Source organism: Bemisia tabaci, chromosome 7 (assembly GCF_918797505.1).
Source record: "Bemisia tabaci chromosome 7, PGI_BMITA_v3".
In the NCBI taxonomy this organism is placed as follows: Eukaryota; Metazoa; Arthropoda; class Insecta; order Hemiptera; family Aleyrodidae; genus Bemisia; species Bemisia tabaci.
Genome location: NC_092799.1, coordinates 46,150,570 through 46,176,153, shown reverse-complemented (window position 1 = coordinate 46,176,153; position 25,584 = coordinate 46,150,570). Strand labels below are relative to the sequence as shown.

Sequence of the window (25,584 nt, the reverse complement as noted above, 5' to 3'; positions counted from 1 at the left end):
GAGATTAATTGTAGTTTTCGCATCCACCTCGATGAAATGCCTGTCCAGAGAGATTAAATGCTGCTTTCAAGTTTTAGGTGCTCAAAGCTTGAAAGTCGAATTTATTTTCCGAGAATGCAGCTGAATCGCTTTAGTTTTGTGAATGCAATAAAATACTACATTGAGGTTCAATTTTCATTTCCCAGAATGAAGTGATGAGGCTCCGTCGGATGAATTGAAGGTTTAGTTCTGCGAATCAAAGTTTTGGTTCAGCGCACCAAAAAACTTGGGTTCACATGAGACATGTTCCACATCGACCGAAGTTTTTCGATTCTGTGAGATGAGACTTCAATTATTTGAATTCGACATGGATTTAACCGCATTGAAGTTGAGCCCTGTGCCCTTTGAATTGGTCAACTTGCTCGACTGACGGCGTATTCCTATGAGCCGAAAAAGATCCCTAAGTTTACTAACATGCTGAAGAAGAACGCCGTATGAACATCCGAGAGTTGCCAAATTTCGCCGGATAAAACATATATTTTTGAGGAAAGTTATACATATTTTTCCGTGAAATTTTCGGATACGCTAGATCAAGTTGCGAACAAAATTATCGGGAAAATTCGAAGAGGATTATTCAACATTTTGCCAGTAAATTCTGTTTTTAGGAAAGGAAAGGTGGCAACGTCTAAAGGCTCATACGGCGTTTTTCGTCAACACGGCAGTATAAGGGTCCTCTCTGCTCCTACCAGTGGCGTGGCGTGGTTCGATATATGTCGATATTACCCCATTTGCAGCTATGGTAAAGAATCGATTAATAAGGTGTTTGGTGCGAACGCCCTATTTATCGATCCTTTTCCATAGGTTTAAATGGCATAACAATCGATATATAGCAATTCACGCCACGCCACTGGCTCCCACTAATTCAGTCAGAAATTGCCACTGTGATGTCATGCGCGCAAAATGACGGCCAAATTAATTCTGTTCCACCTCCCGTGGCTCCTTCCTGCGCTTCTGGTCCGAGCTTACGAAATGAGCTGATGATGATAAGTAAACACTCCGCTTTAGCGATCGACTGGAGTTGAGCTTTGACTTCCGCAGATCAATCGCGCATTAAGCATCTGGAGACACTTCAAGAGGACATGCCGTCACTTTCTCTCCACTCGTGCACCTTATCTCATTGCAACTCGTGCACAGCAGACTGAAAACCAATCCTAGTATTTGTTCTGCGTCTGAAATATTTGAGCATTTTTCAAGGAAAAATCCGCCGGGTTTTCCAGGAATGTAGTAGCCTACGTCGAGGTACGTTTTCCAAGTCACCCAGTGGGCGTCTTTATCACCGGTAGGTCGGTTGCGCGGGTCACAGAATCGTGTTTTGATGCTTCATTCTTGTAGATTATCCAAAAATAATACGATTCGTCCAAACAACTACTTTCTACGTTCAATATTAACCGAGATATCGTCCTTTGAAATGTTGGGTTTTTGACGTTATCCACCGCGGTACTGACACCTTCAGTTTCTTCCACCTTGCTTTCATCAGTACATAAGACGCACATTCGCACTGGTTAACCAACGTACATTGATGAAACTCGGATGGAAGCAAGGTGGAAGAAACCAAAGGGCGTCACTACCGCGGTGGATGACGTCAAACCCCGACTCTCCAGAGGGCGATATTTTGGTTAACATTGAACGTAGAAAGTTGCTCATTGGTCAGATCTTTTTATTTCTAGCTAATCTACAAGAATCAAGCATTAAAACACGATTCTGTGACCAGCGCAACTGACCCATTCTCGGCGGTTTTAAGGACCCAGGACCCTAATGGTAGAAACTGAAAACCGATTTAAGGTGAAAAATATAAAATTTCATTTTTCGATCTTAACGCTTTCTAATTCTTCTCAAGAAAAATAGTAAAGATCTCGAGTTATGATAATCGTTGATAATGTTATAAGCGTCTGAAGTGAATCGTTCCTAAGGCAACATTTTTGATATGGTCAACCAATTTGATGAATTTCGTGTTTAAGTGGAAACTACTGAATGAACTGAACACGAGGATACCCTATTGGTTCATGAATTGAACAATTATTGGAGAAGATATGACAAAATTATCTAATCTGCTGAATTACATGTGTTTGAATGGAAAATGCCGCCAGATAACGTCACCAGGCAGTGCATTTTCTCACTTTTAAATTTATTTTCATACTATTTCCCATATTAGAAAAAAATTACAAAAAGTACTGTGAAATCACCTCTTTACGCACTTTCAGATGAAGCGAAAAAAAATGTGAATGCAAATTCTCCATCGGTGAAAATGTAATCTTTATTCCCGTTTGTGACACCGTGAAGGCCTGAAATACGGGAACCAATCAGGAATGGATTTGCATTGTCTTTACTCTCAGTATGAAGGGACTCTAAGTAAGAGTAGAAAGGAGGAGTTCAGTCACCTTCAGACCTTCACCGACATTTCCGAAGAAGGGAAATTATCTCGGAGTGTTTTAATCGCAGCGTTTGTTGGTCTTTTGTATCGGCCGAGCGAGGCGCGGGGCGCCAGGGTCCGGTTCCCCCCGAGCACTTACGTAGCGCACGTCCAACTCGCCATTCGCAATTTCTATATCGCGGAATGTTTTCTCCGGCGAAACAGGTCGGCCCGTAGAAAGTGGCTCACTGTGCTCGAGCACCTAGGGCTTCCCTTCTTTGGACCCAGTTTTGCTCGGTGAGTTGCATTATTTTTTTTTCAGTGTCAAATTTCGGAATAGCACTGTACCTGCAAGAGTGCAAGACGATTATTGAAATGGATAGGCAAAGCAATAGACAAAGAAGACGAGAGATATGGAGGGATCCCATTCGTGGAAGCGGGTGGTTGCAATGCACTGGAAAAATAAAACACATTGGATCTAGAGTCCAGACTCTTGAAAACATTGACAAGAAAAAATACTCTTGATTCAATCGGATTTTTGCTTGAATCAAAACGAAATCCGCTTAAATTAAGAGGCTCGGTTCTTGATTTAAGCTACATTGTGATTGAATCGAGAGTACTTTTTCTTGTCGATGTATTTAAGAGTCTGGACTCTAGATCCAATGTGTTTTTTTTCCAGTGTGGACTAACGAGGTAGGTAATAGACTAACTAACAGCAACCCACGCAAGAGACCCGATAGTTAGTCCATCATTTTCTCTCTTAGTCTATAACAATCACCAAGTTTAATCAATAGGATCGCTCCATACTCCCTATGTTTTCTTTGTCTATAGCTTTGTCTATAAATTTCAATAATCAGTCCGCAGGACCGATGTTGGGAGAACATGCGTAAGTGTGTATGAATTGTTTTGTAAATTTAGAATTTTGCCGAAAACCTTTGTGGAACACATTGCTCGATAACAAATTTAGTCAAAATAAAAGAATTAATGAAGAGAAATTTGGGCGAAAAGTTGAAGGTAAACTCTGAAAATATCTAAAACTATGAAAAATCAGTATGGTTTAAAAGATATAGCAGAAAAAAGATAAATATCGGATGTCCCTTGCAAGAAATGTATTCCTACAAATCTTCACTGCAATTTTTACTGTACACCGTTTAGCCGCGATCCATGGATTTGCATCGAGTACATTTTCCACTAGGACCGAATTCTGTCGGTCCTTCCACCATGCTTAAATATAATTGACGTGCTTGGTAATTCAATAATTAAATAAGCCTAATTAAAGGTGTACAGCGCAAGGCTCAAAACACGGTGTGCAACTTCGGCAGGCACTGTGTAGTAGGCAATTCGCACGTCGAAATATGTGAAATGGATGTAGCGTTTGAAGTATTCACGCGATGTCGAAGGCGCTGAACATGATCCGCTAAATATACGTGTAACGGTGCACAGTTTGAAGTATTCCTACGATGTTGAAGGCGCTTAATATGATACGGGCGGTCGAGCCTTTTATTCCCCACGACGATTCGAATTCGCGGTGTCAGCGAATTAAAAAGAAGAGGTGCATCTTTTTGGCGGAAAAACTCTGCAAGTGCTTTGATTTTGATAACAACGCATAAATTATTGCTCGCACACTGAGTTTTAAGTATATAACCGCAGATGCGCAAAAGGGCTTTACATACAATTGTTCTTTGTTTTGAAAATCAAGTATACAGCAGCGGCGCACAGATTTGGCAACACTGTCATGTTTTTATGTTCATCCGACACACAATAGAACAGGTCAATGGGAGACGTTGGACAAGATTCGGAAACTTTAAAAACTCATAACTCCATTATTAAAAAAACGTCGTGGTCCTCAAAGTGGGGTCTCATTGGGTTTCTCGTAAAATTTACTCTCTAAAGCACCTCTCAAACTTTAAAATTCAACGAAACAAATATCTAAATTTGAAATTTCAGTGAAAAAAAAAATCATGTTTAACCTCTCCAATTGACTTGATCCACCGTGCGACGCATCTATTCAGAATTAAAGGCCAAAATTTGCGAAGCCACTTTCTCAAAACTTCAAATGAGTTTTCCTCAAAGCAAACGGTTTTCAAAGACACCCTCCCACCGGCAATCTCTTTGATTGCTCCCTTGCAACCCCCCTCCCCCCGCCCCCCGCCCACCAGGCTCCATAGGCGGATATAGCAAAGTGGCAACATCGTTTTTCATCATTTAAACCTATGGGAATGTATCGATTCTTGGAGGGACCAGGTGCTCCGACATGAATCGATTATTTAACATAGGTTTAAATGGAGGGTATCCGGTGTTGCCAAATTGCTGGATCCGCCTCTGCCAGGTTCCTGCCGAAAAAGCGAACAACGGAACGATTTATGAGCGCGTTTCCCACTACTGCATCAGGCATGGTTGATGACTCGTAGTATATTATCGACGACGCGTGAACTTGATTTTGGAGCAGATCAGAGATGACCCTGATTGGTGATTACGTCAAGGCAGCGAAACTGGAAGCCAATCGCGAAAGTGAAACGCCGGAGCTTGGAGCGGAACGCGACGGAGGTACCTGGAATAGCGAATGGCAGCGTCCCGATTTCGAACTTGTTGCTCCTGCCCGGAGTGGAGTAGGCCACAGGGCTGCGCCCGGAGGGCACCCCAGCCGCACAGTGCGGGTCTTGCACCCATGCGGACTGATGTTCTCGCTGCTCTGTGGCTCGAGACTCGCACCCATGATCGGATAACGCGCGTCCGTCGCTTTAACTTTCTTCCACTTCCAGATAGTTTGCTCGGTAAAAACACTATCGTCGCGCGGTTTGTGCATGTCATCCAGCGCTATTGCCATCTTGTGTTTAAGCCTAGATGCACGAAGCATTTAAGACCGGAAAGGACAGGGGGTTGATTATTGAAATTGATAGACAAAGCTATAGACAAAAAAGACATATGGAGTATGCACTGGGAAAAAAAAACACATTGGATCTAGAGTCCAGACTCTTGAAAAAATTGACAAGAAAAAATACTCTCGATTCAATCGGATTTTTGCTTGAATCAAAACGAAATCCGCTTAAATTAAGAGGCTTGGTTCTTGATTTCAGCTAGATTCTGATTGAATCAAGAGTACTTTTTCTTGTCGATGTTTTTAAGAGTCTGGACTCTAGATCCAATGTGTTTTTTCCCAGTGTGGAGCGATCTTGTCGGTTGAAATGGGTGGTTCCTATAGACTAATTGGACAACATTTTGCAATTAAGAACTATAAATTCCGTTCCGGTTTAAAAACAACGTATGTACAATTAGTTGCCTTATGCACATAAGTGTTTTTTCAGATGAGCCAGAATTTATAGATCCAAATTGCAAAATGAAGTCCAATTGTAAGAGAGAAAATGATGGACTAACTAGGGTCTCCCGTGGGTTGCCGTTAATTAGTCTATCACCTACCTCCTTTGTCTATTGCAACATTCACTTCCACCAATAGGATACCTCCAACCTCCATGTCTCTTTTGTCCTCTTTGTCTATAGCTTTGTTTATCAACTTCAATAATCGACTTGTAGGGGTGCTTTTTGACGCAAGTAAGACAAGAGCATCCCTCGAAAGTTTTTTTCAAGCTGCACCTTGAGAAATGAAAAAAAAAATTGTAAAAATTAAATTTTGGAGGTATTAGGAGGGTGAGAATCAGTCACCCCCTAATATTTTGAAAACGTTTTAAATATTGAAGTGGAATTGAAAAAAAAGGGTCTTTAATGAGAATTTTTAATATTTTCCCTTATCACATCATCTTTGTCATCCGAGAATATTTCTAAATTTACACCAATCAATGTTAGGTTCGAAAGAGCGCACATCCAAATGGAATTATGACGGTGAAAAAAGTTAGGTTGAAGAAGGGATCACGAAAAAAAGAGCATTTGGATGATATGGACATTTCCAATTAATTGAAGGTGGTGCCCCATTTAATTGTGGTAGCAATCCAATAAATTAGATGACAAAATTCAAGTTCTCTCAAATATATTTCGGCAGTTTTCCAAAATGCAGGGTTACTTGAGACTTGAAAATGTTTCCAAAAAATCGAAGTACCTCCAAGAATTTTTCAAAGCGTCTCAACCCTGACCAGGACCACAGCATTTCTAAAAAGTCTAAAAAACATGCGTTACGCGTAGCCGATCTATAACTATTGTTGTCAGAGGAGAGAGATATAAAATGGGTTGCCATTTCGGCTGATGCTATTGTAAGTAATAGGCTTTCACTATCGGCTTATTTGCAAGCTCGTCTTCAAAAACGTGCCCATATCGGCTCTATGCGCCGACCAAGAACGATCTGTCGCCTGGCCAAGCATCAATCATGACATTTCACAGTGCCGTCTGTCGAGATGCACTCTCCTTGCGTTCGAGATCATCATCCGACAACAATAATTTTAAGGTGCTTGCTCTTAAACCTGCCATGAATGGTCTTTGTCGAAAGGCGGCGGCTGTGGAGTTTCTTCTGCTTTTCATAGTGAAAGCTCTCGATCCGTAATTTAATCTCGGTTTTTTTTTTTTATTTTATTTTTATTTTTGGTATCACTGCAACCAAGATGGTGATTCTTTTATTTTCCCTGCATATGATAGAAAATCGTTCTTATTTTTGCTTTTATTGTAGCATGTATAACACTGGAAGAAAAAAAACACATTGGATCTAGAGTCGAGACTCTTAAAAACATCGACAAGAAAAAATACTCTTGGTTCGATCAGATTTAAGCTTAAATCAAGAACCAAGCCTCTTAATTTAAGCGGATTTCCTTTTGATTTAAGCTTAAATCTGATTGAGTCATGAGTCCTTTTTCTTGTCATTGTTTTCAAGAGTCTGGACTCAAGATCCAATGTGATTTTTTCCAGTGAATTATTTCACTTCGGAAATTACGGGATGGGTAGATCACTCAGTATTGTGGAGTCTGCACGACAAACAAATTTTCAGGATATTGACGGGAGAGCTTGGAGAGTTCTTTTCGCCGTGTTTCTTTTTTGCATTCTTAATTTCAAGGCATTTCCAACCAGCTTTTATGAATAATCATTCCCTCCGCCTTTTCGAGTACGCCGGGAAGGTTTACTCATGCATAACTGCTCGATCTTCAGACATAAGGATCAGATGCTCAGCTTACTACTGGTTCTACTTCTCAGAATTGTGGACTGCACCAGACAAAAATATTTTCAGGAAATTGACGAGGATTTTCGAAGTATCTGAGAAAACGTTTTTAGGGGTTTCCTTTTTTCCTTTTTTGGGGCTGCTTCTCTCCAACCTCCGTCCCCCCCCCCCTCTTCATTTTCGAATGGAGTATTAGGTACCTTTCCAGGATCGCAACGGAACTTGACAAATTAATTAATTGAACCCTCGAATTGCTCTTTTCAATGCTGAATTCTTTTCTTTGCGATATTTCTGGTTAACTCAACCTGGTTAACTTAAACTCAGAAGTGAAGTGGGTAATATTAATGAAACCTCAAGTAAAATCGCATGAAATTGTAAAAATGATGAGGTTCAGGATTTCGAGTGTCTCGCGGAACTTCCATAGCAAGGACCTTCCCCCAGAACAGATCTTCCAGATCGTTTTTTTATATTCTTTAGAAATCCTAGTAGTGGCCTCCACGGATAGAAACTTTACTTTTAGAAGTCTGTAGATGAAGAAATGACAAAGATCTCATTAGTCCATTAACAATAGTCGGTTAGCTATTTTTCTGAACGCTCGTTTAAGTCTACGACCCAATGGTTCCGTTCAAGTATGGCACAGTGGTCTTGAAGCAAAAAAAATAAAATAAAATAAAATAAAAAAATAAAAAAAAATGCGACAAAAATGCACCCAAAAATGGTTTGCAGGGGGTGAGTCTATGGTACGCGTGGACTTAAAATCAAGAAAAATCAAAATCTTGGCTGATCCTAATTTCGAGATATCGCCATTTAAAATTTTCATAGTAAATTCAAGTTTTCTACTGATTTTGATCAGCTTTTTTATTTATTTGTCTATTGAATCGGTGTTGATGGGTTTACGTTCTTATTTTTCGCTCGATTCATGTCGATCGAATACATACCTTCTCGTTACATGCAGACTACCTATCATACTCTTTTTTTTTTAACCGAACGATTCGCCTTCTGCTGCATCTGCAGCAATCGTTGTTACGAATATATCGTACGAGCTAATTTCAGCACATTTAATACTTGACTCTTTGAAGGCGTTTTATGTGCAAAAGTAATTCACCTTCAGCTGCGTTTGCAGCAATTGTTGTTTCGAATATGTTGTGCGTGCTGATTCTAGGCCATTACATACTCGACCCTCTGAAGGCGTTTTATGTGCGCAAGTAGAGCACCCTGTTGGAGAACAACAGAAGTGAGATTGAATGAATCACTCGATCCCTACTTCGTTCTTTCTCCGAAAGATGGCGATACTTACACACATAAAACGCCTTCGGAGAGTCGAGTATGTAATGACCTAGAATCAGCACGCACAACATATTCGAAACAACAATTGCTGCAAACGCAGCTGAAGGCGAATTACTTTTGCACATAAAACGCCTTCAAAGAGTCAAGTATTAAATGTGCTGAAATTAGCTCGTACGATATATTCGTAACAACGATTGCTGCAGATACAGCAGAAGGCGAATCGTTCGGTTAAAAAAAAAGAGTATGATAGGTAGTCTGCATGTAACGAGAAGGTATGTATTCGATCGACATGAGTCGAGCGAAAAATAAGAACGTAAACCCATCAACACCGATTCAATAGACAAATAAATAAAAAAGCTGATCAAAATCAGTAGAAAACTTGAATTTACTATGAAAATTTTAAATGGCGATATCTCGAAATTAGGATCAGCCAAGATTTTGATTTTTCTTGATTTTAAGTCCACGCGTACCATAGACTCACCCCCTGCAAACCATTTTTGGGTGTAGAAAACTTGCGCATTTACTATGAAAATTTTAAATAGCGATACCTTTAAGTCCATTCGTACCATAGACTTACCCCTTGCAACCCGCTTTTGGATACATTTTGTCGCATTTTTTTTTTTTTTTTTTTTTTTTTGCTTCGCGACCAATGTGATGGGCTGAGTTCAACAGTTCAACAGTTTTCAAAGCGCACCAAATCGCATTTTGGAAAAAATGATTTGGGGGTGATTCTGAATTCACCTTGCCGTAAATGTTCACGCTATTTTTCTAACCGCTCGTTTAAGTCTCTGAGCCATTGGTTCAGTTTGAGTATGGACAGAGTTTATAATTATCAGAAACGCATTAAGTCGCATGGGGGGGGGGGGGGATGATTTGGGGTGATTTGGAATTCATTTACACTGAGAGTTTCAACACCACATTTGGTCAATAACAGGAAGTAAAACAAATAATAACCCCAACCTTCGGTTGACAATTTCAAGAGAAAACGCCAGCTGGTTTTCTTGAAGAAATTTAATAAAAAACGAATGTAGAGTACCACCGTCGCAATTGAAGGAATGCTTTTTCCCAGTCTTTCCATTGATCTCTGTGCTAAATTCACCGCAAACTGTACCAACAGCAACACAAAATTTAAGTTGGTTTGTGTTTCATCATTTTTTGTAACCATGCACAAGGAATCATTTTTTGATGTTCAATATTTTCGATTGTTTTCAGATGGGCTGTATCAACTGTGATGACTCGACAGAATTTTGTACCCTCAGCTGACGAAAAAAGATCTGTTAATGCGTTCATTCCCATGTGGGATATGTGCAACCATGAAAATGGAGAAGTAAGCTGTTTTTTATTTTCTTCTTAATCGTTGAATATGCTAGAATGAACAGCTAAAAAACACAATAATCTTCCGCAACTATCTCCGCCACATAATTATAAATACAAGTTATTCCGTCGTCGTGGATGAATTGCCGAGAACAAAATATAGAGATTGAGAAATAAAAAAAGAGAAAATATCAAATTGAAATGTGCAAATAAACAAGTGCGTACTTTGTCCCAAGAGAAGAGACGTTCTCGTAATCTGGATTGCAGAATGACTATATCAGCATAGCTTGCTCAATCGCACATATAAACGCCTTCAAGTGAGAGGATCTGCAATCTTAATGCTCAATGATCACGAATTGTTGCCTACTCCGATGACATCAGTAATGCATTCTCTTATTATGGCTCGGTGTGGTATTTCGCCGAGTTCAATACTGCCGTGCTAAGGAAGAACGCCGTATGAACATTCGAGAGTTGCCAAATCGCCACAGATAAAACATCTGTTTTTGAGGAAGATTGTGCGTATTTTTTCATGAAATTTCCAGACATTTTAGACAAAATTACGAACAAAATTGTCTGAAAAAATTAAAGAAAAACATTCAAAATTTTCCCGGTGAATAAGGTCTTTATTGAAGGAAATGTGGCAACGCCTGAAGGTTCATACGGCGTTCTTCCTCAGCACGGCAGAATAGGACCAAACGCATTTTTACTATCGGGTTGTGAACGTTCCGCTCGCACTCGACGACGTGTTTTTTTTTTTTTTTTTTTTTTTTTTTTTTTTTTTTTTTTATTAAATATAGTATCTATGAATATTATTAAAGGCTTACACCTTACTGGTGCATACAGTGGTTGTCCCTCCCCCCCCCCCCTCCAATAATGAAAATTCACTGCCAAGTATCATTTTTCGTTCACTTCAAATTCTAAAATCTCTAATATTTTCTATAATTTTTGACAGACCCTGCTAAAAATGGTGAGAACAAATGAATAGAAAATCAAAGTCATATGAATAGAATTTCAACTCGTATGAATAGAATTTCAACTTATATGAATATAATTTAACTCATATGCGCAGAATTTCTCTATACAGTTTTCGCCAACTCGTATGACTAGAGATTTCAACTCACGTGAGTTCAGCGTTGAATCTACCGTGTCCGATATCTCAGAAACTAGTCACCGCATCAAAAAAATCATAAGAACTAAATGTTTTTATTTTTCAAATTCACATACCAAGTCGGTGTCTCCTGGTCAAAAACAGTACTTCTGAAAAATGAAAAAAATTGGATTCATGTGAGTTGAACTTTTCTTCTCTTTTGAGTAGAATATTCTAGTGATATAAGTAGAATTTCTTCTCACATGCGTAGAATTTCTTCTCATTTAAGTAGGAAGTTCTACTCATGTGATTTGGCGAATTCTGAACAGCCTGCTTGTCATTTTTAGCAGGGGTGTTTTTGCTGTTTTTAAATCAACTCTCATTAAATGTGACTTTAAACTACATTTGATCACATTATTTCAAGCTTACCATTGGTTTACAACTGTGTAGCTGCCGCTTTTGCACAAAAAATATAACCATTTATATAAGCGAAAAATTCGATTTAAAATAAGTTGAAGTTTCAATAATTCTCAAAGATCGAAGGTAAAAGGATTAAGCCACTGCATCAAAAAGTAGTGTTTGTTGCATACCTGCAGATCGAAAGAGTTGCTCTTATTGTGTATTGCACCAAAATTGATCACACTAAGTTAGCATTTTTCTTTGCATTGCAAACTGCATTTGGATGGTGAAACTATCAGACTCCGTATCTCGGTTTCCGACGTTGCAGACTTCCTATCATACTATATTTTTGCAACGGAAAACTACTCAACGTCAATTCTCGAAAACCTCTGTGATTTTTCTTCTTCCTGCGAAAGAAACCCTGTGAAAACCTCAAGGAATGATTATGAAATGAATAAAGTTTATTCTCCTTCAGAACAATAAAATGGGACGGAGATTTTTAAACATCACAGACGAAATACGTGGTCTGGTAGTTTTACCGTCGAATTATCATCCGTCTGATAGTTTCAAATCGGCCAAACGATTTAAAATATGGCTGCGATAGGATTGCGCAAATGCCCCATTTTTTACCTTTTTGGAAATGTATAGGATTGCGCGAATTTTTCTAATTCTGAAAATTCACATGTTTGCGCGAATATTCAATATTCAACGAGGAAGCGTTAATCTGCAACCGTGGTAGTTTGTGGTAGATAACTACATCGCGGAAGCCTGTTCATTCCCTTCTCACTTACGGGTATGTCTCTCTTCGATGGATAGCCCTCGCAGCACGAATGGCTCAGAGAACTTTCATAGACATTTCAAAAGTGGACTAGGGGTCTGGCAGCTACGCGGCCGCCAACCACTGAAAAAAACTACACGTAAAAAATCTTAGAACAACCATGTTCAAGTTTTTCAAGAGGTGACGAATGGATTCAAAATCCGACGGGTACACCCGAGATAAAGCGTATATTTATCTCTGATTGCAACGTTATGCACGACTTTCGTGTTTTATTTTTAATAAACGTTTTTAAAACGCTACTCACCGTTTTTCTGAAAAATTTCTGGGAATTTTCCTAAATAATCTCAAATAAACGTATCGAAAATTTCGACGCGATATTTTCGTTTTCAATGTAACCAACAAAAAAATTAAATTTCATCCTAGTCTCTGAATCGTTACAATAAGGACACATATTTCCCCTTCAATTGTGGTAAAAACCGGAGTAGAAACTCAAACATGATGACACGCAGTCCTATACAGCATTCCTACAGTGCGTTAATATACCTACGTTTCACGCCAACTGACCGACTGCATTGCGATTGGTGCAATGCGAGAAGTATTCATACAGTCTTGTAGGCGCTAATATGCGTGTCGCGCCGATCGCACTGTTTGGCGCGATGCGTGAAGTATTCCTAAAGTCTTGCAGGCGCTAATATACGTTTAATACCGACCGCCCATGTTTGGCATCGAATAATAGGGCTTAAAAGTTAAGAGGCCTGTGATGTCTCGACGCCGTATGAGCATTCCAACGTTGCCTCGTTTCTCCCGATTAAATATTTTTTCCGAGGAAAGTTAGGAAAGTTCTTTATACCCACGACCATTATTCAATCTTTTCACTTCAATTTATCATTAGGAGGTAAGACATGGATGACTCGTCGACAAACTAACCTAAACTAGCGTTGACATAAAAATTCGTATATTTTCTAACTGTTTCCTGGTTTGCCAAACTTCTACCTTAAATTAACTTCATTTTAGATTCGCGCAATCCTGTAGCAGATGTTAAGGTTTCTATTCGCGCAATCCTCATATATTTTCTTAGACCTTTCGCGCAATCCTGAATTACCGTGAAATATTACAATGTGAGGGGCTTGGAGGACAAGGCGCATAAGTAAAGTTTTTTCTATTTCGAGGAATACGTATTTGAAGTTCCGAAATTACATGGATCCTCCATGGCGGAAAGAAAGTTTAAGCTGACTTTTTGATGCTTAAAACTTTGAATTTGGGAGCGAATTTTTCGCAGAATATGCGTTAATACTAGTTTTACTTGAAATCATCATTAGGTATCTCAATTTTTTCGAAAACTGCACTACGCGCCTGGTCCTCCAAGCCCCTCATTTTATGGTGCAAAAATACTGCAACTTCATCTCAATCTGTTCGGTGGAAAATGCAGTCTGGATAAGAATGCTTTTACGATAATAATTATTTGATCACGGGTTTTCTGAACAGCCTTCGACGATTTACAATTTCATGGTGCAAAAAAATTGCAACTTTATCACAGTCTTTTCGTTGGAAAATGTAGTCTGGATAAGAGTGCTTTTACGATAATAATTATTTGATCACGGTTTTTCTGAACAGCCGTCGACGATTTACAATTTCATGGTGCAAAAAAATTGCAACTTTATCTGATGCCGCAATCACACGCTGAATTTAGCAGCTGAATGTGGAATAGTCAACAGTCATCGCCCAACGGCTGAAATTCAGCAAATTCGAGTTATTTTCATCCAGATGTGTATCGAGTCTACTCGAATAGTTCAGACAAATCCAACATTAGTCCGATGGTTGCTGAGAATCGTTGCTGAATTTTGCGCGTCATGCGCAACATTTAGGCATCGGTCCGATGACTTCCACATTCAAGCCACATTCAGCGTGTGATTGCGGCATCGGTCTTTTCGTTGGAAAATGCAGTCTGGATAAGAGTGCTTTTACGATACTAATTATTTGATCACGGTTTTTCCGAACAGCCGTCGACGATTTACAACGCGGAGACGAAGGAAAGCCAATGCGTAGCGTGGCGGAAATTCAGCGTCGGGAAGCAAGTGTTCATTTTCTACGGGGTGAGGACGAACGCGGATTTCCTGGTCCACAACGGATTCGTGGCCATGGACAACAAACACGATGGTATCCAGCTCAAACTGGGCATCTCCAAAGCGGACCCTCTACACGACGACAAGGCCACCATCCTCAAAGAGCTCGAAATCCCACCCGCCGGCGAATTCCTCGTCAAAACCGGGAACGAGCCGGTCGATGGCCAACTTTTGGCTTTCCTCAGAGTCTTCAGTATGGAAAAAGGTGAGTCCTCCCACCCTGCAAAGCGATGCCCAAGCAGCAGTGATCCTGGTAAGTTGCCATTTCAACGGAGACCAGCGGACTGATTCCCGAGTACCCAAGTAGCATTTTTCAACGTAGAAGTTGCAGCAAGTTGAAACAATGTTGGTATTTGTTGCAACAGAGTTGCAACTTTCGGTCAACTTATGGTCGGTAAGTGCCGGTTTTCGGCGATCTGATCGGAAGACAAAGTTGCAACCTGCTGAGATTGCAAAATTGCTGAACCGAAGTTGTTTAAAATCTAAAGCTGGCATCCAACAATACTTTGAAGTTGAAACATGTTTCAACTTAATTACAACTAGTTCCAACAATGATAGCTCCTTCGGGAGAGAGAGTAGGCAATCTGCACATCAATCTATTAGTCGCAAGAATCAAACGATTTTGTTGCAACCTCTGCTACTTGGGTAGCAGTGATCGCGATAAATAGCGATTGTATCGGTTGGCTATCGCGATTATATCGGTAGCAATATATCGAGATATTATCACATTAAAAATTGCGATATTTGGCGATTAAATCGCTACAAATCGCAATTTTTGGTACGATGAAATCGTGATCAATTTTCGTCGATAAAACCGAGATTAAATCGCCATTCATCGCGATTTTTATTTCGAAAATATCGCGATAAATTGTCGGGCGATAAATGCGCGATTTTATCGCGATAAGATCGAGGATAATCGATCAGATGTTGATAATCCTGTCGATTTTTCCGTTTAGAAACGCTACTTGGGAAGCAGCAGTGATCCTGATAAGTTGCCATTTGAACGGAGACCAGCGGACTAATTATTAAAATAGATGGACAAAGCGATAGACAAACAAGACACGGGGCATATGGGGCGATCCTGTTGGTTGAAACGAATGGTTATTAAAGACTGAAGGGGTAAATGATGGACTAACTGTAGGGACTCTTGTGGGTTGCTGTCAGTTAGTCTATCACTTGCCTCCTTCGTCCATTGCAACCACCCTCTTCCACCAATAGAGTTGCTTCATTCACCCTATGTCTTCTCTGTCTATAGCTTTGTCTATCGATTTCAATAATCAGCCTGCAGTGGCGTGGCGTGTTTTGCGATTTTTCGATTGATCTGTCATTTAACGAATGGAAAAGGATCGATAAGCAGGATGTTTGCAACGAACACCTTAATAATCGATTCTTTATCGCAGCTTCAAATGGGGAAATATCGATCATTGACGCCTCGCGACTAAACTGACGGAGACTGTATCGAAATTTTATCGACGTCAATTTAGCGGTCTGTATAATATTGCGTCCGTGTACCCTCAAAGTCTTGAGGATACTGAAAATGTTATCCTCAGATCACTGTGCAACCAAAAAAAATGACAAAAATGTCTCCCGGACGAGATAAGGTGATTCCAATGTATTTTGAGGCGCTGAATCCGAATATGACCTCCGTTTTTTCCCATCACCCTCCAGTTTTCCGGAAAAGTCGATTTTACCCGGAAAAATGGCCATTTTCGGGCATTTTTGGTGTTTTTGCGACTATTACCCCCTGCAGAATGTAGGTAAAATTTTTCTCCAGTACGAGAAACGGCTATTCCGATGTATTTTGAGCCGCTAAGTCCGAAAATGACCTTCATTTTTCCCTGTCACCTCTCAGTTTTCCGGAAAAGCGACTTTTCCCCTGGAAAATGAGCAAATTTGAAGTATATTTGTCGTGCATGCAATTTATTTGTATAAATTTTTCTGGACCCGTAGTACAGTCATTCTTATGTATATCAAGCCGCTGTTACCGAATATGACCTCGGTTTTTTTCCATCACCCCCCAATTTTTCGGTAAAGTCGATTTTTCCGAGCCTAAATTTGTGTACAAGCTTTCCCGGACTCAAAGGGGATCAAAAATATATTTTAAACGTGTCCGCGACGTGCGATATATCGATTCTTATGTATTTTGACTCGCTGAACCCGAATATGATCTTGGTTTTTTCCGATCACCCACGATTTTTCCGGAAAATCGATTTTCCTTGGTTATCTACTTTTTTATAGGTGTTTTTTGGACGATTTTCCTGTTGTGAGGAGTCTAAAAAATTTTCTGAGATCCTCTCTAGGTCTCTTCTGCTATATTAACAGCAGATGAATCCAAATTTGACCTCAATTCATCTCTGACAACCCCCCGTTTTCTAGAAAGTCCGATTTTTCCGGGAAAAAAGCTTTTCCGAACCGTCCCCACCTCCAGGGAAATTTGAACATTTTTCTGCACGTGTGATACATCGATTCTTATGTAATTTGAGCTAGAAAACCCGAATATGACCTCATAAATTCGTTATCACCCACCATTTCAACGGAAAAATCCAAGATCATATTCGGGTTCAGCGAGTCAAAATACATAAGAATCGATATATCGCACGTCGCGGACACGTTTAAAATATATTTTTGATCCCCTTTGAGTCCGGGAAAGCTTGTACACAAATTTAGGCTCGGAAAAATCGACTTTACCGAAAAATTGGGGGGTGATGGAAAAAAACCGAGGTCATATTCGGTAACAGCGGCTTGATATACATAAGAATGACTGTACTACGGGTCCAGAAAAATTTATACAAATAAATTGCATGCACGACAAATATACTTCAAATTTGCTCATTTTCCAGGGGAAAAGTCGCTTTTCCGGAAAACTGAGAGGTGACAGGGAAAAATGAAGGTCATTTTCGGACTTAGCGGCTCAAAATACATCGGAATAGCCGTTTCTCGTACGGAGAAAAATTTTACCTACATTCTGCAGGGGGTAATAGTCGCAAAAACACCAAAAATGCCCGAAAATGGCCATTTTTCCGGGTAAAATCGACTTTTCCGGAAAACTGGAGGGTGATGGGAAAAAACGGAGGTCATATTCGGATTCAGCGCCTCAAAATACATAGGGATCACCTTATCTCGTCCGGGAGACATTTTTGTCATTTTTTTTTTGTTGCACAGTGAATTATATTTCGAACATAAAAAGTATGACTTACAAATTACTAAGTATTCCGAGAAATTGCTGTAGTCAAAGTTTGTAATGGATTAATATTCGAAATGGTATAAATCTCTTTCAAAAAAGAAGTCACAAAGGCAAAAATGTGGCAGTTCTGAAATCAGCATTAAAACAGATAAGTATCTATGCCCATAAAAAAAAAAAAAAAGATCAGACAAGACCATATCAATTCCAGTTTTATTCAATTTTAGTGGAATTTTTCACTTTTAAGAAACAAGAATTGTGAAAACTTTTTACTTGTTGGTCCCCATGAGGGCAGTTCTGCTGGTTTAACAGTGGTTGTTTAATATTTTTACGAATAGCTATTCAAACCTAGTGCCTAGAAAATAATTTTATGAAAATTACTCAGCGCTACGTAAACAGCTATCTACTAACCGGCCATTGTAACGTGCAACTCTGTAAATGGACTTAAACTAAAAAGTTCAAATGAAAAGTAGGTACCTTCTAAAATAAAAATATATAAATTTTAAGTACCCATTGCGGTTTTGCTCAATGAATAGCTCTGTACCTAAATATTTGAACAAGTATTCCTGAAACCTTAATGGCTTTCACAGCCCTCATCTCATTGCTTTAAGGGAGTGTAAACATTTAATATTCCTCTGCTTAACCCGTTTCCTTTTGTTTACAGAGCACCTAAGTCATTGGCTTGAAAATATTGAGCGCTGTTCAGACCTGACGCATATCGATTGTGCTTTGGACACAGCTCTGGAGAAGAAAACTTGGATGTTTTTACTCACAAGACTAACTCTTCTTCTCAAATCTTATCCAACTAGTCTTGAAGTAAGTTCTCATCTCCTTATTTGAGCCACAGCTTCATCCTTAGAAAATCGATGAGATTATTTTATTAGGCATTAAAGTTCTGGCTGTATCTCTTTCTCCTAATTCATTATAATTTGAAATTAATTTATGCAAAACCGTTGTTTCAGTACCTCAAGCACAGAAAAAACATCTCTTTAAGTCCTCAAGTATATTTTTGGGCATTTCAGGGCACTCTTTGGTGCCAGATGACCCTAAAAGGCCATTAAAGTATTGCATAAACCACTCAAGAGAAAGGGGCTGGGCTTGGCTTACAGGGCCTCACGAAGAGAAAGAGCCAGTTTTATCCAAATCCATGCTCTTGAAAGAAAAATAAAAAAAAAATGAATTAAAATCAGTTTTCTCAGCAATTTTTCCGATTCTCTGCATTATTTTTTGGAAAAATTTACAAGTCAGGCGTAGGTATATAGGTGAAAGAAAGCGGGTGAGAATTTTGACTTGGATCAGCAGATCAAATCCTCTGTAAAATTAAAGGAGAAACGTTCATAATTTTCACAGAAAATTTGCATTAATCAGAGTATACATAGTAGGCAATACCCGAAGACTCTTAAGGCATCCTTACTTAGCATGGCAGAGAACTCAGTTGTCTCGAAAAGTGATGTTTCTAGCTTCCTGGCCTTTAATGAAGTATTGTTAGATTTGAAGTACCTATATTTTCACTCGCGTTCAAACTGCATTACTAAAATGTTTCATTGCCGTATGTTCTGTTCTAGGAGGATTTGGAATCTTTAATAGATGAATCTCTATCAACATGCCAGCACAATGTCCTGAAGCTTTTGATTTGTGAAAAAAGGATATTCAATAAGTGTATAGAATATGCAAAACAAAGGATTAAAGTTTGACATTGTGTCCTTCTACCTGCAGCCTAATTTTTGAAAATATTTCTGGCTTTGTAAGCAATATAAGACAAGACGTAGCCTTATCTGTGCCATGTAATATATCGATTTTCAATGTCTTGTTGTCCTGACATTAATTTCAACAGTCAGGCTGCAGGAATGAAGTTTTAAGTCATACTCAATAGCCGTGCAATACATCAGTGGTTTACCACAAAATATGGTAGCACTGCTTTAAAAATTTAAAAAAGTTAAAAACATTCAAGTGCAGGTCAAAATCTTTAAATTCGGAGGTGTTTCATCCATAGATTTTTAAAGAATGAATAGTAGTTACTATCATTAAATTAATAAATGTTAAACTTATAACTTTGTTTAATGTTTTAATCATAAGTATCTCTATAATAATTTCATCATCAGCGACCATCCTGCGAGGACAAAACGCATCCAGTTTGAAAGATTTTGACATGCACTCAAGTATTTTTAACTTGTTTAAATTTTAACGAAGTTTTTGAATGGAGTTTCCCGAGAGATATTTTTATTTATTTAAGTAGCTCCGATTTAAATTCATCAATTTTTTTCTGGAATCGATTTCATGGTTTTTAGACGTTCCTTTAAAGAAAATTTAAATTAGATATAATGTAAAATCGATTTTGCATTTATCTCACTTAGTAACTTTCACACCAGTAAAATTCCCTAGGAATGGTGAGCATAAGGTCTCAAATGAATAATTTCAGAAAAGTATAATATTAACAGCATGAGTGGGCTAGCTCCGAATTTACCGGGGAAAAGCACTAGGTCTGACAGCTCTAAAGGGGGAGGGGGTGTAGGGTGGAATAGGGTTCAGTAGAAACTGTCAAGGGCTTTGCAAGATTTCGTAATCGGTCCTGAATATAGCCTCTAAATTCTACCAAAGTTCGGGGGGCGAGGGCCCCCTAGCCGCTCTGCAACTGAGTAACAATATTATTTTACACATATTATGTCATTCAGAGGGAAAATAATTAACTTGTAAATATCCACCATCATGGCTAGTCATTTAATTGTCTTTTTACGATATTATTTATTCTAATTTTTACCTGTGAACTGTATGGATTATATGAATGATACAAGTAATTTCGTTTTCAATCTTACTTTCCCTGTCACTTATATGTAATTTGTAAACAAGAGTTAGATAATCTTCTAATCAATGAACTTTCATACTATGCAGGTTTTCATTTTTTAAGGAACATTTTGAAACAAGCACTCTCAAACCAAGTACATTATTCTATGCAAAGAAGCCCTTCTCTTAGCTTTTGTATTGCTCATAACCCCAAAACATACCCTTTGAATTGGAAAATTCTAACTGTGGTAACTCAAAATTTACAACAAGTATAATATATTTTTTGGATGATGTAATAATGTGAGCCATTTACATGAATGAAGAGGAAAACAAAAAAGCTTGGGAACTGTTTTCTTTGAGGGCGATTTTAGGGCCAAGGGCCTTTGTCCCTCTTCGTTGGGCCCCTCGCTTTTGTCTGAGCTACGAAGAAATTTACACATTTGTCCTCAAAATTTACGCAGAAAGCAATTCACACAACAGGAAGATTGGAAATCAACTTTTGAACGAGATATCACATAATAGGTATTATCAAACAAATCAAATGGAAGTCAAGAGTATATGAAAACGACATCATTTGAAAAGGTCTAAACAGAATGAGTGAAGCTACACTAGACGCTGCCTAATTTTTTCTGGTATTTTATTTTTGAAACAAAAAACTAAGCAACCCTGGAACTTGAAATTTTGTGAGAATGTATTCTTCATCATCCAGGTTGAATTCACATAAATTTTACAGGCAATGAATAGTTTGGTTTTCTGTTTAAAGAAAAGAGAAAAAAAAGAAGAAGAAAAAACATCATGAATGATAACTGGGGAACACAAAATGCTACTGGGCTGATTTTGGTTTAAATGGTCCATTTAACCAGTTTTTATGGTGAACACTTTTATCTTGTTTAGTGGTTGATTTCCAGACCTCTTGTTTCCAAGAGAAAATATGCAGCATAGTGCTTCAATTCATACTTTGGTGGTCAATTTATTGTGCTTTTTGAGGAGGTAATAAAATGCCTTTAAAAAATGTGAAATACAGCTGCATATGACATCCACCCATTAAATGTTGGTCAGGAGGGAAAATCGCTTGAATTGTAAATCTGATGAAGAGATAATCCATGTTACATGAAGTCTGAACAATTTTTCCTCCTCCAAACAATATTTCCGTGACATCTCTTCATTTACTGAATGGAAAAATCCTCCAGACTATGAAGATGATCCTGTTAAGGTATTAATTTTAGATGCATACAATTTCATGCAAAAGACAAAATTAATGGCAGTACATACTTCTTTTATTTCTTCGAAGATATTTCTTATATTACTGTATTTACATTCAGTAGTCATGTGAATGACTGATAGTCAAAAAAGTGTGTGTTTTTTTAAAGCTTTGCCAGTATTAATTTTTGAAAATAAGAGAATTATTTAACAATAAATGAAAGGTGTTTTTTATTTTGTATCCTTTGGGTTTAGAAAATCAGCATTGCTGAAAAAATGAGTAAATTGAAATTTTAAGACGAACATGTTTGATTCGAAAACCCAACTTCATGCAGTTGGCACTCCTTGGAATTTGTCCGACACCCTTCCACTGACAAAGACTAAGAAAGACTGTTTCTGAATTTCTGGTAATGGTCTTATGGACAAATTTTGTTGAATAATATGGGGAAGAATAGGGGATCTACAGAATTTTCAGAAGGTGCCCATGTTCAGTTTGACTTGTTTCTGGCACATTATATAATGTCAATAAGAACGATGAGCAAAATTTATTAGCATTTCATACATTGTTGAGTATCTAGAAGTCATAATGAAGTTTTTACAAAATTTGTACTTTGTCTTTAAAGAAACTTGAATAATATGAAAGAAGACTTAGTGCAGATACCAAATATTCTTTCACATATTTGACTCCGGTGTACTTACACATATAAAAATTCAGGGAATGATTGTTCTTATGAATACTAATAATTAACAAATAAATATAAATAAGTTTCATTCTCTCTTCAAAGATTTGCCTAGGAACCCCTGAAACAACCAAATGAAAAAGGCTTACATTAGTTAGGAAACAACTAACCAAAGCATAAGAAGATAAATTGGGCTAAAAATCTGAACTACATCAGACATTGCTTATTTTCTCTGATTTATTTTTTATACAGAAAAGTGAGCAAAATTGTGAGCTGAAATGTGATGAGTCAATTTTTCTTAATCCAGAGTAAATTTATAGTAAATTTAAAGGTGTTGGGTAGTTTAGTTCTCTGTTAAAAAAATAAAACATGAGAGAAAATTATGTTGTACTTAGGCTGATTTCCCTGAAATTTGTCCAATTTATGCAATTGAATGAGAAATGATGACCGATTTGCTTTGGCTCTGACAAAAATGAAAAGAAAATCGATAGTGAAAATTCCAAATCATGTATCTCGATTTGTGACATTGCAGATTTCTAATCGCGTTGATTTTTCTTAAAGAAAAACAAACAAACATTATTTCATGGAATGTTTACTGATTTCTCTACATCCTGCGCAGAATATTCTGCGAAATTGTATACAGTAACATTCATTGGTTTTTCTTTGAGAGAGAGAGAGAGAGAAAAAGAAGATATTCTGAAATTTAGCCACCAAGATACATGTTCACGTGCTCAATGTTCACAGAGCGATGATAAATAATAAATTGTGGAGAAGGTATAGCAAATAAGAGTTTGAGATTTAGGAATTAAGGTTCTCACAATGATGGTTTGTCATGAGACAAAATCCGCTAATTCGTTTGATTTTCCTGAAAAAATATTTGGTCATACCCGCTCTTACAGATTATCACTTGATAAACCTATCAAAACGTCATATTTGATGGAAACATCCACTTTGAAATAATTCATTTGGATAATTTTTATGAGCCTGGACATTGATAAGCTAAAGTGGAGTTTGGAGTTAAAAATATTAAAAGGAAGGTTTCTTTTCAAAATGTAGAAAGAATCAATTGTTTGTTCTCAAATTAATACTTACACTATGATATTGTTGATGGGAATATGTATCAGTTTGACAAAAAATCCGATAAAGCCCATGATACAGAATCCTATTGCGGTAGCTACGGCTATCTTTTTGAATTCTGAAAGGAAAAAAAAGAAAGAGAGATTAAAACATTGGCGGATCAAGAAATTTTGAACCCCCTGGCGAATTTTTGGTTTTTTCATGGGGCATACGCCTGCTTCCTTGGATCTGCCTGTGGTTTAAAATTGAAGATAAAAGCGAAGAATAAGGTTTTTTCAGTCAATGCAAAACCATTGAGAAAGAAATTTCGACATCATCAGTGCTCAGTTCACCTTCCAGTTTGCGTAGTTCTTGTTTTTGTCCATATATTAATATAATTCACATGAAATGAGACTGTTCGACTTCTTTAATTTTTATTTGAAAAATTACTCTTTCGATTCCAGATACCATGTAAGTAGTCTATGACTTCAGAGTGGACCATTTTGAACAAAATCCTAGCAGGAGCGCTGCTTAAAAACTCCTTGAAACAGAGTTGGATTCCTCAAAGCAAATTGAATCACCACTCAAACCTAGCATTTAATGTAGAAAAACTGTCAATTTAAGAAATCAACAAACTGCGCATCTTTCCTGTTCTTATTCCAGGCATGAGTTTAAAAAATCTGCCATGAATGCAGTTGCCATTATGAAAAAATAAACTGTACTGTATTGTGTTAAATACAAAAACCCAATAGACAAGCACCAAATAAGGCTGAACTACAAATTGCAGTGGTTGGCAACATGACATCCTAGAATTTGAAATGACAACTGCGTAGACTAACTTTGCGATTAGATTTCTTAAAAAAAACTTGATGCCAGGACTGCTTTACAAATCCCTTCTTCCTTAGGGTCCTAACATAATTGATGGACAGCTTAATACTAGACTGGATATGTTCATTTTAAGTGAGGATAAAAAATGTGTATTTATCATGCTACTGAAAAACAAAGAAACAACAGAGTTAAAACCAAGTTTTTCTACAATCAGCAATAATTCATGGAGTAAATCAACTTGGTAATTTAGAATATTACCTTTCCTATCTGGCTTTGTGCATCTTTTCACCAATCTGAGGGAGTCTTTGGCAAATTTCTGTCCTGGTTCCAAGATTAAGTTGATTTGATCCATGGTGATATCTGAAAACAAAAAAGGGTCATGAGCATGAGACAAGGAGCAGAGTAAAAATTTTGCATTTGATTTTTGAAACTTGGACAAACAATTTTTCAAAACATTCACCAGTTATTTCTGAAGTGGCCTGAACCATAGATGTGTCATTTAAACTAATTTTGCACATAGATTGTGATATTTTTAATAAATATTTCATGAATTACCTGACTTGATCGAATGGGAGAAATTCATTGTTTTTAGGAGATCAGAAATCCAATTTGTGATATTCAAGAGACTTACTATTACGTAGCTAGTACAAGCAGAGCTGATTGATTTGAGACGTTACATATCAGTTAAACTGTTACCCAAATAGTGGTTATAGTTCAGAATGAAACTCGTATATAAACTTAACGTGAAGGAGCCATAAACGGAATGTCTTAAGCTTTGTGTGCCACATCTCTTCAGTTCGATAAGGTTTCCCACAGGGTTGGTAGTGGTTATAGGTCATGACAAACAGGCTCTCAGGGTACCTCCTATAGTTTTGACACAGATCAGATTTGGGCTAGACTAGAAATCCAAGTTTTTCGCATGATAAGAGTAACACATATGAGGAAGGGACTCTTGTACGATCCAAGGATTTCGTGGTGATTTGTCCTCATAGTATACGGAGAGTAGTAGGTTCTAAAGATGTGTTCCGTAAACTTAAAGTAAGTAATTATCGTGCTAGATCGGATAGAGGAAGAGATCTGCGCTTAATGCAAAAGCCATTTCTCATAAAAATGTGCGGAGAATTTGACAGAATAACTCACCGTGTAAGAGCTTGGGTAGGTAGAAATACTAGACTGAATGTCTGGCGTCTGGAAACTTCAAAATTCACTAATAAACTCACGAACCTTATTAAAGGATACTAACAATTGTTGAATGAAAGAGAAGAAATTGTGAAATTGATTCAAATTTTGCTTATATGTTTCTCTACACGTCACTCAGAACAACGGTACAGCTGTTGGTGACGTTTCCATAAACACTGTTTTATGGTGACTTTTCGGGGAACATGA

The 25,584-nt window shown here is 37.9% G+C and overlaps 3 protein-coding genes across 3 annotated transcripts in view; 1 reads left to right on the top strand and 2 right to left on the bottom strand.

Annotated features, from left to right (window-relative positions):
* LOC109041718 (uncharacterized) overlaps positions 1 to 5,059 on the bottom strand; it is a 109,405-nt gene extending 104,346 nt beyond the window's left edge. The window contains exon 1 of the mRNA XM_072302492.1: positions 4,941 to 5,059. Within this exon, the coding sequence (XP_072158593.1) occupies positions 4,941 to 5,059 (119 nt within the window). The remainder of the gene's footprint in view (positions 1 to 4,940) is intronic.
* Positions 1 to 21,886, top strand: part of Setd3 (SET domain containing 3) — a 140,445-nt gene extending 118,559 nt beyond the window's left edge. Inside the window, exons 7-10 of the mRNA XM_072302497.1 lie at positions 9,984 to 10,098; positions 14,350 to 14,677; positions 18,318 to 18,469; positions 19,219 to 21,886. Of these exons, the coding sequence (XP_072158598.1) occupies positions 9,984 to 10,098; positions 14,350 to 14,677; positions 18,318 to 18,469; positions 19,219 to 19,347 (724 nt within the window). The 3' untranslated portion in view covers positions 19,348 to 21,886. The remainder of the gene's footprint in view (positions 1 to 9,983; positions 10,099 to 14,349; positions 14,678 to 18,317; positions 18,470 to 19,218) is intronic.
* LOC109043470 (protein transport protein Sec61 subunit gamma) lies at positions 21,690 to 25,528 on the bottom strand. The gene is made up of 4 exons (XM_019060673.2): positions 25,339 to 25,528; positions 24,457 to 24,558; positions 23,407 to 23,509; positions 21,690 to 22,435 (listed from the first exon to the last, which is right to left on the bottom strand). Exons 2-4 carry the CDS (start codon positions 24,548 to 24,550, stop codon positions 22,426 to 22,428), a joined length of 207 nt encoding a protein of 68 aa, XP_018916218.1. The 5' UTR covers positions 24,551 to 24,558; positions 25,339 to 25,528; the 3' UTR covers positions 21,690 to 22,425.
* Positions 25,529 to 25,584: the final 56 nt, after the last annotated feature.